General features: G+C 35.9%; 1 protein-coding gene across 1 annotated transcript in view; it reads right to left on the bottom strand.

Annotated features, from left to right (window-relative positions):
• The window catches only part of LOC140744152 (uncharacterized), a 47,812-nt gene that overhangs the window by 5,749 nt on the left and 26,439 nt on the right, over positions 1-15,624 (bottom strand). The window contains exons 2-8 of the mRNA XM_073075632.1: positions 8,306-8,614; positions 3,292-3,527; positions 2,502-2,699; positions 1,925-2,042; positions 1,429-1,539; positions 847-1,000; positions 196-408 (exon numbers count right to left, since the gene is read on the bottom strand). Coding sequence (XP_072931733.1) covers positions 196-408; positions 847-1,000; positions 1,429-1,539; positions 1,925-2,042; positions 2,502-2,699; positions 3,292-3,527; positions 8,306-8,614 — 1,339 coding nt within the window. The remainder of the gene's footprint in view (positions 1-195; positions 409-846; positions 1,001-1,428; positions 1,540-1,924; positions 2,043-2,501; positions 2,700-3,291; positions 3,528-8,305; positions 8,615-15,624) is intronic.

Genomic DNA, 15,624 nt, shown 5'->3' with positions numbered 1-15,624 from the left:
AATAAGAGCTAATTGTGCAGCTTCCGACTGGTTTATGCACTTGTGATAACGTTTTCATGGCATCTTATTTATAGAATCTTATTGTTTTATCAACAGTCAATGGCTTCTATACTAATGACTTCTATGCTTGCTATTACTTCTACGAGAATATTACATTCTATATCGTTATCAATATACTTAGAGGTCGCAATTTACCTGTAAGAGTAGCAGCAGAGAAACCATAAGCCTCAGCTTCGTATCTGGCGATGTTCCCGCAGGCGGGCACCAGCCAGGGCCAGTCGCACTTGAGCCGCGCGGCATCGAACCCGAGACCGAACGGACAACGGAACTCGTACGCAGTTAGCGGTGCCTTGCCGTGGTCCAGACACGCGAAGAACCAGCGACAGTTCTCTGGGTCAGCATAGTAGCCTGGAAAAACATGTAATTTCACATATTTGTTTAACCATAACATCAACATCAAAGTAATACTTTGCCTTATTCAGTACAAGTGATGAATCAATAGCAATTTCCTGATTGAAAAAAGAATAAAAATCTTGTAGAAGCCTCAATAATTAATTTCTCTTCTTTTTCAACCTTCAATGGAGATTGACGGGACACTTGAATACTAAACTACAGGATCCTTAGACTTGTGGCGACTTCCCGCTTCTCGTCAAGAGATGGCACCACGAGTATTCTGAATCACGCTATCGAAGTTTTCTCAACATCTCGTATGTATGCAATCTCCAAACTGAGACTATTGAAGCACGGCCGCTCCCCGGGCATGATTGCCTAGCCCAGGTGAAACGTCCCTTTGCCAAAGACTTCGAAGCCGTATAGTTACGGGACAGTTTGGAGAACGCTACGTACCCTCGTGCTCGGGACACACGTAACGCGTGCGCGGCACGGGCGCGATCTCGGAGGAACCGGGGCAGGCGTTGGCGTGCGGCAAGCTGCCCGGCCACACGCACACCTCGTAGCGAGCATCGAACGCCAGACCAGCTGGACAGTCGAATTCGAATACCTGGTAAAAATAAGGTATTAGTAGTAGAATCCTTTCTGGTTTGACTCAGGAGGAACCGACGCCTCACCTATCTGCCATGTTATAGCAGTGTTTAGCGCTGATGGTTTCAAGGGCATGGTAAACGAGACAAAGTGACTCATAGATCACGTGCCTCCTTAAGGTTAGAAGAATTATCCTTTTATTCTGAAGGTTAACAAATTATATTGCAAGTTAGACTACACACTTTTAATAACATTTTAAGTACAGACAGCCATTTTAGTTTCCTTGATGTGGTTCTTACAAATCTTAAATCACTAAAGCAGATACCTAATTAATATTAATTAGTCGACAAAACAAACAAAATGAATTCGAAGTACGATCCCATCATTCGAAATGCATACAACTGATTATCAGACTGAATAAAACAAACATAAAAAAATAGTACTCACAGTAAAGTCGGGCGAAAGCTGATCGAACTTCACACAACGGTAAAACCTAGCGCAGGATCGCGGATGGACGAAGTAGCCTTGACGAGAGCAGGAGAATTCAGTTCTGGTATCCTGTGAGAGAGACAAAAGTTTCTAAAGTATCCTTAAACATAAATCTTACAAAAAATGGACACGAGGTTAAAGCTCGAAGGTCTGAACTGGCTGGTGCTAAGACGGCAAGTGTCATTTGGCAGACGTATTATTTTACCTTTTCACTGTACCAAAAAAAGTTGGAAGACCAATTTTTTGATACAGTCAATGGGTGAAACGCGATATCTTTGTTTATATTTTCTGGATATATTCGAAGTAACGATCAATAGGCTCTTTTTAGATGCGCCTTTTCTGAAACTCTATCATTTTCCATCATATCGCGTTCAAACTGCCTAATAGATATAACACAAAAAGGTCCAAAAATAAAGGTTTTCTTCCAAAAAAGAGAATTTTATAAATATCTCACCTCTCGAATGGAGTGTATGACACCGTCAGAGTCCACGACCTGCGTGATTCTGTAAGGAGACACCTGCAGCGCTTCCAGCGCGCGAGAAGGTGCCGACAGGATCTCGTTCTCCAGCGATCTGGGGAAGAATGAAAATGTTTCGGCTTTTAAAGTACCTAAACGTAGTGAACAAAAGGTAGACGAAATTTGATAAGCACATTTTGGTAGTCTTAGAAATGGAATTAAAAAAAGAAGACGCTTTAGGTTAGTTATGTGAATCTCAATAAGAAGCTAAATTCACCATACTTGCGTTTTTCTCACGTAAAATATATACTGAAAACTATACAGCGAAATTTGCTAAAGCTTCTTCTTTAACTTTAACTTTATTTTTTAGTTCTGTTAAAATTTCTTCTTTCACTTTATTATCTTGTTCTACTAAAACCTCTTTTATTTTAATTTCTAGTTCTGCTAAAAACTCTTATTCTACATCTTATTTCTGGAAAACATTTACTTGGACTTCATTTTCTAGTTCTTTTTTAGATTCTGCTAAAGTTTTAGCACTTCCATCACTACTCTCCTACCCTCCCACATGCCTCACCTCAGCACAGCGGCTCTGGGCGCCCGGCTCTGCTGGTTGAGCACTTTGCTGAGCGCCTGCTTGAGCGTGGGCCCGCACGGCGTGTCCGCGTCCCGCTCCGCCGCGTGCAGCGCGAGCCCCGCCAGCCCGCGCACCCGCGCGTACTTACCTTTCACGTCCACTGACGACGCGTCCTCGAATGATATCCAGGTTTTGTCCCTGATGAAAGAAGAAAGAAATAAGGCACGTGTTTTCAAAAGTGTTTTGTGTCTGATTATGTCATGGAAGAAGTGAATATTTTCAAAAATGGATTATATCTAATATTATGTTAAAAACTTTTATAGCGTAATCCAGGGATACTAGTGGCGCCACCTCTTGATGAGTTACGGAAAATTGTCATAACTGCGACTGCGCAAATTATTAGCATTTGGCGCATCAAAATAAGCAACTTAGGTACACTATTTTAATTAGATATGCCAAGACATATCAAACAAAACATCATATTTATGTTGAAGTCGATCAGACCATAGAGGCACAGTTACTACCAAGAAATTAAAAATTAAATTAAATATTATACAAGGTAATTTTGCAACTGGGAGCGAATAACCAAATACTTTTGCAAAAAATGCATACAAGCCATATCAGAACAGATTTTTATGAAAATTAAAAAAAAAATGTGTCAGGTATAATTTGGAAAATGACAAAAATCTTGCAACAAAATAAGTCAAATGACACTATTTATTATTTTATTATTCTTTATGTCCTTTATTTGTCCATATCAATACACAAAACATTACATGAATATACTTACTTAAAAGCGTAAGGCGCTGACAGATCCTGATCTCTCTCCAGGGTCCACCTGCCCTTTCTCAGCTGGCGGCACAGCTCCGCCTGGTCAATCTCCTTAGGGTCGTCCTCCTCCGTGGGACTGCCGGGAGTACTGAGCGTTTCATTCTGCAGTTTGAACTGGCGGGCTGTTGCCGGCAGACTGATCACCAGCTTCGAAGCTGGGACGCCCAGACCCACTACCAGGTCTACTACAGAGTCCTGGAACATTGGAAAGAAATATCACGAGTTTGTTCTTACTATTAAAACCTTGATACAAACATATAGGTAGGATATATGGAGTAGTTAGTGGAGTATAGGGGGATCCGTGTGGAGTACCCACACGGATTCATAATAAAAAAAAAATTCAAAGTAGATTCCTTACAAGAAAACATATGTCTTTCTTTTAAACGATTCGGTTTTCGGAATTTCTTTCATAGAGAAACAGGACGAATCTTTTCCATAAATTTTCATTAATTACCTAATGAAAGCTAGAAAAAAATCAAACTAGACATAATATGTATGAATGCTTATTGTTTGTACTTGTTATGACCGTGTTGGAGAATGAAGGATCTACAATAATTTATCATCATAGAAATTTTATAAAAGCTAACATAAAACAGGCAAACTTGATAGTTAATTGGCTATTAGATGCTATGCTAGAAACTGGCTGCAATTTATTAAAATGAATGCAGAATAAACTGTACATTTGATACAATGTACAGTAGCACTACCATGAGTTGGCATAGAAACGCCACTATAGAAATTGTAAATAGAAACCTATTGTCATTTTGCTAGTGAATAACATAACTACTATCGTTACAGTATTTCTTGACAACGTCTGTCAAATTAATGACGCATGGGACCGAATTTGTATGGCAATAGATCATAATGACATTCGCTAGCGATTTGATTTCGATAGGTTTTTTACGTATCGAGTCACGCCACTACGGATTTTACTTCTACGAGTAACCACCAGAGGCGCTGTACAATTTTTCATACATTTATTTTACGCAGTCGCTAGCGAGTAATACTTTTGTAAACTCATGGTAGTGCTACTGTTGTGGTGATTATGCATATATTACTTGCAATTCTAGGAATCTTGCGAAATACTTACCAAGATTCATATCATTCTAAATGTTTTAATAAGTACCTATAATAGTACTAGTACAGGGGTGAGCAACCTGCGGCTCATTCGATGTGAAGCTGCGACAAGAGCCGCATAAATTAAATCATATTTGTGTATTGAACTTTCTTAAGTTTATTTGGGTATGGTACTTAAGAAAGTTCCATAGGCAAATATGATCTAGTTTATAAAAAAAAATCTAAATACGTTCATACAAGTTACATTGTTTATTAAAGATTATTTTTTCTATTTAAATAACAGTGCCAATCCATGGTTTTGTTGATCATTTAATTTGCTTGCTCAATTGCTCGTTTTGAAGTAAAAGTTAATGTTAAAATTAAAACTGTTTTAATTTTTTACTTAAATAAAAAGTGATTATCTAATATATTTTTTTTTTGGTAAAAAAATTTAAATTGTAATTTTTACTCTCCGTTCAAAATACAAAATATTGCCGACACCTGTACTAGTAGGTAGGTACTAATACAAGTTTGCCCGAGGTTTAAGTATCGTAGCAATCAGCAATCGTATACAAGTATTTAAAGGTAAGTTAAATTAATCCTATCATTATTTATACGCACATACATCTTACGTCGAATAATTTATTACCACTATTATGTTCACCCTGTAAACGCCTGCTCTATTTGCAAGATTCAAGTTAACAACTTGTTTAATTGCTATGATCATAAATTCTGTATAGCGAAGGGTCCTATAATGCAATTTTTTTTCAAAAGGATTCAATTATACAATTTTAAAATTTTTACTATGTACGTTGAATAATGTTAAAGTTACACGCATTAGAACATTCAAATCGCTCTACTGTAAAGTTGTGAAAACGCACTTGCACCAGTTTACGTAGGACCCGTCGAAGACGCTATAGGCCATTTTGTACTTGTTGATATTACATAATAATATGCTGTATTTTGATGATTTAATGTAATTTTCATCAAGCTAAAAACTAATCTAAACTACAACGTATCATAAAGTACATATTGCCACATCCCTTAAACCAAATCACGACATTAGGTAGATACACGATCACTCCGTGGTTCAATTTTGGGGCAAAATCACTATAGTTATTGAATTCTGGTTTAAAGTGTTGTGGGGTAAGTGGGGTAAGGTTGTTGTTTTACTTAAGGCTTTTCAACTTAAAGAGTTATTAAGGGTAACTCTATGACTGACCCCACGTAAGACTTCGATCATATGTGGAATTTAATTACAGATGTCCATCGCCGTTACTGGCCACTTTTAAAAAAACTTAGGTGGCCAGCACCGTCAACTTCTATATTTTTTACTGTTTACAACTTGAGCAAGAGTGTAATTCTTTAACAACGTTGTAATTTGTAACCTGCCTACAATTTCTATTTGTCTCACCGCGCTTACATATTTGTCTAGACCCCTTTGAAGAGTGAAGGCGAACAAGTACGAGAAAAATTCCAGCTATATGCTCCATTCGCTCATATTCTCTACACTATAAAGCCTATTTTCCTGGCATCCATTGTAATGAATGCGATTCTCATTTAGCACAACTAGGCCATACGACAGGTGCATCTTTGAAGTTTAGAATTCACAGTTTAGCAAGTTGTTAGGCTTCGATCTTCCCAAATCAGGTTTGGGGATTTTTCAAATGTTTACTTTCATAACTCTATTGTAATGTGTCACTGTTGATATGTTGATAGGCTTGTGTTGAAATGAGGACCAGATTTTTCTACGTAGGAGACATTTAGCACTGTTTTACTGCCGTTATAGTTTGATACATAAAATTGAGTAGCATTTTTCAATTATCAACTATAGGATTAGAGTTCTACTTCAGGTCGCGTAGTTAGGGACGTTGCTATCCATGAGAACTTAGTAGGAATGCCTCATATAAGTATCTCACCCTAGTCACATATTTCTAACCTGAATATAGCAGCGTTTAACACTCTTGTAAAGAAATAGGAACGCGCAGTTTTTTTTTAAATTTATCATTGCACTACTAAATGTATATTTATTAAAATATATATTCTTCTTGAATTTTAATAATACTATACTTACTCAATGTAATAAGAAATAAGTCATTTTTTAGTTTTCCTTACAGATAAATTATTTTCTAAGTATGTACGTCTGTACGTATGTCCTAATGTCATATTATTATTATAAAATTATGATTATTGTTACAGTTACACCACAAATTGTTTACATATATGTAGCTAATAGCACAAATGACATCATTTAATATAATTTAAAGCAACTTTGTATCCGTGATATTAATATAATTGGAAATAAATGTAAATTTTTACCGGATCTGCAACAAACGAATGGCATCTAAGAATAACTCGCATATTATATGACACAAAGATAGGCTGTAAGTAAAGTAATTGAGTGCGGTTATGTGGAAAGAGGAAAAATACTGAGTAGGCACTGGGTAAGTACTTTATTTTTTCCTTAATGCAGATTTTTTTTTATAATATAGGAGTAGCAGACGAGCATGCAGTCCACCTGATGGTATGTGGCTACTGCCGCCCATGGACATCTGTAATCAACCCCAGATAGGATTAGATATTCCTACCTAAGGTCGCCGCTACCCCTGAGGACTAAGCTGGAACACCTCGGGAAAGTATGTCTCCCTTACCACACCCTCCAAACCGGAACACAGCAGCGCCTAACACTGCTGTTATTATGTAGAAATAGGTGTGGCGGTGGTGCCGCCGGAGTCGAATCACAAAGGGTTCTACCACCTTCAACCAATTACTTTCATATGATGATAATCCTAATTAATATTTATATGTATTTATAAGGCACCCCGAAAACTACACTTTTTATAGGGCAATAGTTTTAAGGAGGTATATTTAATTATAGGTCTTTTATTTTTTTAATAAGCAACGGTGCTCTTTTATCATCATGATGCGATTGAAAATGTTTTGATCGTATTTTATTAAAAATTGTTACAAGTTGATTATATGGTGACATTTTTTTAAATATTGTATCTTTGCATAAATATGTTAATTCACCACTTGTACAACTTTAATTTTGATAAAAATTCTTAAATAGATGAATGTTGTCATCGTTGACTATTAAATATTTTGTTTTTTTTTTTAAAAAGTAAGTAATTAATTTTACCCATTAATAAAATTTTATTTTGCACAAAACTATTCCGCTCAACAAACATCCATAACACCGCATTAATTTTGCATTCGCGTCCAAAATATATTATTATGTAATATTATAATCTCGATCTAAGATAGTTATATGATTTGACCTAGTGGCTGAATTATTGAGGACGGCAATGAGGACTTCTGTAATCGAAGTCGGAAACTCGATAAGTAGGAAGACAATTAATAAAACACTGGGAGCATATTGCAGAATGATTTTTATGGTTGATTTGAAACGACTGCGTGTGAACGGACACATAATTATAGTTTGTAGCTATATATAATAGCTATATTTATAGCATAATCTAGCTATTTTATGTTAAGTTGTCGTCAACCCATTATTGGCTTACTGGGCACAGGGAGCTCTTAGAGTGAAAGTCAAGACAATTTCGGGTTGGTAGAGTTCACACACCCTTGAGATTTTTTTAAAGAATTCTCAGACAAGATTTCTCACAAATGAAGATATCTTAACCAGTATTAACTGGTACCTAACAGAAGATATCTTCCTCATGGAAGTGATAATTAATGTATAATTGGTACGTAACTGAAAAATCAATGGCCTGGGATTCGAACGTGCGACCTCACGAATGAGAAGTGGAGATTCAACTACTAATATCCTACATGGGTGCCAATGAATCGTATCTTGGTTTTAGGCATCCTCGGGCGACTATTTAAGTTAAAGATGGAGGCCTGAATATTTTTAACCTGCTTGTTAAGTGATATTAAAAAGAAGCTACAAAACTTACGGTATTCATCATATCCCAGAGCCCGCTCAGCCTGCTCGGGTGGTAGGTCATCTTCTTAACGAGCCCGAGGGCGTGTGTTTGCACCATCATGAGATCAGATTTCTTGACTAGGTTCCGTAAGTCGTAGTACTTAGCGAGGAGTTCTGGGTGAGCTGGAAGCGCCAGGAACAGGGGCCCGCCTCCTGAAGAGCTGATGGTGGCTCTGGCGGAGTCCACCATGTCCACAACCTTCGTCTTGTTGAGCGTGCGGTGAGCATCGTGGATCTCTAGACCTTGGACATGCTTCGATTTTACCAGCGAGCGCAGATCCTGGAAAGAAGTTAAACACGGGTTACGAGTTATGATTATGATGGAATTACGCGCAAGGGGAAAGAAAAAGATGAGAGTAGTCTAGAAAGTATCTTTAGCGCTTTCTTTCGAATTCAATAAATGATACAACATACTTATATATATCCTACCGTACAAAAGTTATTATCCGCTGCTTAGTGACTAAATTGCAACGGTATTAAAAATAAAAGATCGTAAATATGTAGAGGCTGCGCAAAATAATGAATAAGTAATGTCGATTATAGGTAATGCTACTGCCTTTAGGTAGGTATCAGTCTATCAATAGAGCTAATCAATCTATAATAGACCCTATATATTAGCTAAACGTACAAAATTTCATCTTTATATAAGATGGAGAAACGGGTTCCGAAATTGAATTTAACTAAAAATAAAATAACTTGTAACTCTAAGCTAAACCAAAGGCGATTACAACACAACAATAAACCTGTCCAAAACAATCTAGTTATCAGTTATCAGCGGAACATTCTAACAAGTAAGTCATTTCGCAAGTTTATACGACCGAGGCGACAAGGCCACGGCTTATCGGCCCATGTCACCTGGGCTCGTGGTCTCGCAATCTGTCAGATTTGCTACTCCACGGGGTGATGGCGAACCACAGCGTCACCATGTGTGGTTTAATGTTGATTATTTTTAGCTAGGTGGTCTCATGGTCTCGCAATCTGTCATATTTGCCACTACACTTGGTGATGGTTTTATAGCATAACTTTAGGGTGTATAGAGCATGGCATAATATTGGTTATTTGTAGCTAGGTTATAGTCTCTATATCTCGCAGTCTCATAATTTGCTAGATTTGCGGTGATTCATACCGTAACTATAGTACCTATAAATGATATAACATTGACTATTTGTAATTAGGTGGTCTCGTGGATTCGCCATCTGTCATCTGTCATATTGGCCATTCTACGGGGTGATGGTGTTTTGTAACGTAATCTTAGGGTGTATGGCTACATTGGCTATGTTAAGTAGGTGGTCTCGCCGTCTCGCAATCTGTTTGATTTGCCAGTCCGCGGGGTGACGGCGTTTTGTAGCCAGGTGGTCTCATGGTCTAGCAATCTGTCTGATTTGCTACTCCAAGGGGTGTTTGCGTATCGTGGCGTGAGCTTAAGGTGTATATAATATTGGATATTTATAGCCAGGTCGTCTAGTAGTCTCGAAATCTGTCTGATTCGCCATTCCACAGGATAACGGACTTTCGTAGTGTGATCTGTTAATGGTCTCGTGTTTGTTTTTCTTACGTTCTATTTACAATATTTTCTTTTAATGATTATTATGTACCATTTAGTTTTGTGCCAGTGCGAAATATATAAAACGTATAATACTCGTATTTTGAAAAAAAAATTGTTAAAATAAAAAAGAATGCTACATTTTTGGAGCTACATTTTGTTTATCAATTTAGAGATTAAAATGATGATGGACGAATGCTACTTATAAAGTTCACCTTTATATTCTTACATTAACAGATAATAAATTAAATGCAATCATTAATATCAATCAAGAGGTGTGACAGAACCGGATAAATAAACATTTCGACATGACATTTTAATAAATTGTAAATAAGATGAATCCAAATTCGCTATATTTCACAATATCCTAGATTCACCAATTTATGTTTGTTGGCAAATTACGTCACGCTGCCTTTATCAAGGCAGGCTGCCCACTGCACTACGCAACATCTTTTGGACATTAACACTATAAGAATGTTGTCATTTCCTATTTTACTCAAATGAAAACGTGTGGCGAGAATCTAAAAAGCATAAGAGATTGACGACCCGCGTGGCGGAGCGGTCACCATGTCGGTCTGACGCGCAGAGGGTCCCGGGTTCGATCCCCGGCCAGACAGATTTCTAAATCATGAATTTAGATTTCTGTTCTGGGTCTGGGTGTTTGTGTATTTGTCTCTGTGTGTGTCCATAGCACCCACGATACAGGGAATCCTAGTGTGGGGCTGTGAGTGTAGAAAGCGTTTTAGTTTTAGTTTTTAGATGCGCATACGAGGCATTCTAAGTTATTCTTTTGTTTCCGACTTCATATAGGACTCCAAAACGTACTATCGGGCGTTGATTATAAGTGTTAATGTCAATAGGTTGCATATGCGTTTGCTACTTTTAAAAATGTAACATCGTCTAATGTATTTAAAGTAAAATTAACCGAATACATTATTAGCACGTATACTTAATGTACACGTCCTATCTATGAAATCCTTCTCATTATGAGAGGAGACCCGTGCCCAGCAGTGGGACAGTAATGGGTTGTTGATGATGATGATGGTACTTAATGTAACGCACCATTAAATGAACAAATAAATGCATTGGACGACACAATACAATAGCAAACGAACGAATGTATGATACATATATTATATTACTGTTTGTTACTATTCTCATGTAAGTGTCATACTTTTATTTAACAGAAAATAGAATTGGTTGCATTCGTAAATATAAATCTTAACAGACCCCTAATATGTTAACATATTTCCTGAGTCGAAAATCTGCAAATATCTGCACGCTTTTTGGATTGTTACGGAAAACAAAATTCGATAGTCCCGTACGTGGCTCTACATTATATCTCTAAAGTATGTGTTTTGCATTAGGAACCAATTTGATTACTTTGTCTTGACTTCGTCCAAGGTTTAATCAGTAAATCTGTCTAAAAGTTTAACCACAAAGATGCGATTCTTATCATTTTTGATGAAATGTGTCTACTTCCTTAATCGCAGATCTTAAATATTTTTTAATTCCTCAGTGGGATCCAACTAGAATTTTGGTCGTTTTGAGTTATAATTGAGTTTTAAACAACTGTATACTAAAATCTACATGTGACATAAATGTTACTTGTTTTAAAAATAGGCGGTAATGACAATTTTTTTCAATTTATTGTGCTTAGTTACTTAATTGAAGTAACCGCTAATGACGACAACTAGTTGACGGAAGCTAGACAAAATTAATTTACAAGTGAGTCAATGAATATACTTTATAATAATTAATATTGAAGTCAATTGACATCTCATTTTATTTAATTACCGGACTTCACTGAATTCATTTTATACGTTACTTTATTATACCTTATTTGTCAAATGTCTGTCTGTCTTACTTTTCCAAATGTCTGTCTGGATTCATGTTGAGATAAGAATGACGTTAATACATATAAACCATGTTATATTTTAGTCTATGATATAAACAAAATAAAATAAATACCTAAGTATATAAAGTAACAAATAAGAAAAAATAAATAGATACTATAATTTGTAATTATTATCTGTGCGAGCTTTTACAGCTTATTTAGTAAACAGGTAAAATGTCACACAGGAAACCACGACCTATACAACTTTTTGCTTAACTGTTGATTGACAGATAACGTATGTGTCAGACCATAGATTAATAATATCCTGTTTACGAAATTATTTCATTAAAATCGTAAATTAAATAAAATAATTTGTACATTTTGCGAACTTAAATCAAAATATCCAGATAATTTGGACATTTTATATTTGTCCTACTTTTAAATATTTATTAAAAACACTTAGGCCAGAAATCACATGTTACCCAACATACTGACAAGACACATTGATTATTTTAATGAACTTTATAAGCGTACAAAATATACATATTACATATATGTAGGTCGACTTGTCATTCTCGATTAAACACCTACTATTAATTTTTATAAGTTTGGAAGTAAAAGTTATATTGACAAACATATTTTAGTTCGTATAATACTTTCGATTAATTCGTATCTGAAAATAAGGTACTAAATTATTATTTCCTTAGCATAAGCCAAGGAAATCCTCAATTTATTATCAATTATTTGAGGATCCCCAATTTATTATTTCCTTGGCATAAGCCAAGGAAATAATAAATTGAGGATCCTCAAATAATTGCAGAACGATATATCAATATCATATCTATTCTGAACGTGGTAGAACCCTTTGTGATTCGCCGCCACACCTATTTGTACCTAATAACAGCAGTGTTAAGCGCTGCTGTGTTCCGGTTTGAAGGGTGTGGTAAGGGAGACAGACTTTTCCGAGTCGTTCCAGCTTAGTCCTCAGGGGTAGCGGCGCATCTGTGGCCGACCTCAGGTAGGAATATCTAATCCTATCTGGGGTTGATTACAGATGTCCATGGGCGGCAGTAGCCACTTACCATCAGGTGGACTGTATGCTCGTCTGCTACTTCTATATTATAAAAAAAAATCTAAATCGGGTAAAACTTTGGAAAGTAATGTTTTTTTAACGTAGTATATGTAGGAATGTCATATTCTTTGGCACGCCCCACAGCCAAGAGTTGAAGGATTGTAAAGAAGATGTGTCGTTGGATTTGTTTAAATTGTGATAATATCTAAATACCAATACTTAGATATTTAATATTATCGCCCACTGAAGGTGGTATAGGGTTCGGCCCGCGACGGTAATAATAAACGTTCAATAGGTTTCGGATGTACTTTATTATTCCTTCTTTTACAATAAGTGTCAGTATTATATACTACTTACATCTTACTCTACACGCCCTCCCAAAACAGAAAAAAAATCAAAAAAACACTTGCATTTTTTTTAACAATGATACAATTTTGTTCTATTTTTATGTATTACTTCCTCTCTATCATTTCGTAAAATTTTAACATTAGGTTCAAGATCTTCCAAAACTTTAAATGGACCAAAATACACATCACTAAATTTATTTCCAGTTTCATTACTCTACAGTGGTAAAGCCTTTTGTTGTTCGACTCTGGCGGCACCACCGCGGCACTGCTTAATAAGAGTAGTGGTAAGTAGGGTTGCCACCCTTTTTTACATAATAAGTATATTGGTTATTATAGGTAGGAAAAAAAGCACTTAGTATCGAAATAAAGTACACTATATATATCTCTATTAATATATTTAAGTTAAGGGATGTCGCGTTGGCGAGTGACGACATCGATTCGGCACCAATCGATAAATTTCGTTTAAAGAAAAAATACTTACGACTAAACTTTTAAATTAAATCATGCGAAATAAAGTATTTTCGTGTACTTTATTGTTTTCATAAAGTATAGAGTACAATTACCTGAAATAACGTACAATACTTTATTATAAAGTACGGGTGGCAACCCTAGTGGTAAGCTAGAGTTAAGTTAACTTAGTTAACCATGGGTTAAATAAAAGGATCAGTATCAGTAACGAACTAATCCTCGACAAAAATATTATATAAATATATATAACTAACACTGAACACAGTACAGTATGACTTATCCTTAAATACATCTTCCAGCGAAACTTCGTTAACGTGATTCAGAAATGGAACAGTGACATCTAGCGTTACTCGTTGAAATTATGTCTATACCTATGACACAGCTCTACCCTCAGAGCTGTTTCGTTCGTAACAATCACTAGATGTCGTTAAAGTGGCTTTTGGAGTAAAGCAAGCGAGAGGAGTTAGTAAAGTCAGTGGTAGCCTAATCATTTGCAATTCTTTCGTGCAGTGCCCTTACCATGAGTTTTACGTTTTGACAAATATGACTGTTTTGATATTTGTTTACGTATTTGCACATACAAATGCCAATCAGCGCCCCTAGCGGATTGTATCAGAACTATAGCTTCAGTAACGTAACATTAAATGACTAAATTGACAATATGGCGTTTTATGTTTTGTCTCTCTTTTTGAGAACATGTGAGGCAGACAAAATGACTTGAGCACTTACTTATTGTTACGTTTACTCAGTCTACTGAAGCAAACGGAACAGAATAATGGATTGAGTAAACGTAACGTAAAATTGTGGGATGTTTTGAAAACTCATGGTAAGGGTACTGGAGTTCGAAGCACAAGTCGCAAGTCCGATGTATCGTTATGTGAGTAGTGTGAATGATATAGTTAAGTTATCATAAAATATGTAAAAACAGGAGTAGTGATGAGGTTCCAACCCATAACTCAAAGTTCTAATCATCAGACTATATACATGTCAAGACAGGAAAATACCGCAATGAAACAACCATTCGAATAAAAGAAGAAAGTTGAAAATGGTACAGGAATACTCGAGTTATGCAAGTTGATAAAAAACGGTTTTTCTCGATTTTCCAGAAAAACTATCGAACATTTTCCAATTGCCACGAAATGGGACCCCCATGCTAGTCACATACAATGGTGTTTGAAATTTGAATCATGTCGATCAGTTACATCGCGAAATAATCGCTGGACACAGGTACCAAAAATAAATAAATCTTATATATAAAATTCTCGTGTCACAATGTTAGTTACAGTACTCCTCCGAAACGGCTTTACCGATTTTCACCAAACTTTATATGCATATTCAGTAGTTCTGAGAATCGGCTACTATCTATTTTTCATACCCCTAAGTGATAAGGGTTGTTCACATTTTTTATTTATATGGCACCACAACGTTTGCCGGGTCAGCTAGTAATATTATAATTATATACGCGACGTATAGATAACCTCTCTTCTTTGGAAAGTCGGTTAAAATATCAACAGTAAGTTACCATCCATCACTTGAAGGATTTTGAATTGTTACAATTGAATGGAATACAATCAAAACGCCCACGTTTGTTATCCCGCTCATTATTCAGCGTCAGCTCTGAATGAATGAACGAATGATTCTGTGTGAAAGGTCGTTCGATCAGAAACTTCCGCTACTTTGTTTTAATTGTTAAAGGGTTTTCATTAACACTACTTAATGTTTCTATTCATGTATAGGTATGTGTTATATATTTGTACTTTGTACCTAATATAGGTTAGATACTACTTAATTACGCGCTCCAACTCTATAAACTTTGAGAAGGTTTTAAGCATTAAAAATTGTGTTAAAATGCACGTCAAAAAAAATATCAGAATAGAAACAGAACGACCATTATTTTTTCTATGCACAACACCAAAGTTTTAAAACATAAACAGATATAATAATGATCTTGTAAAATAATGTCATTACGCAGAAAAAGTAATGACCAATTTTATCTTATATTTTTATAGACATAAAATGTAAT

This window comes from Epargyreus clarus, unplaced genomic scaffold, assembly GCF_041222505.1.
Source record: "Epargyreus clarus isolate Ecla_fem2 unplaced genomic scaffold, WU_Ecla_fem_2.2 ptg000008l, whole genome shotgun sequence".
NCBI classification, from domain to species: domain Eukaryota; kingdom Metazoa; phylum Arthropoda; class Insecta; order Lepidoptera; family Hesperiidae; genus Epargyreus; species Epargyreus clarus.
This window is presented reverse-complemented; position numbering and strand designations above follow the sequence as displayed.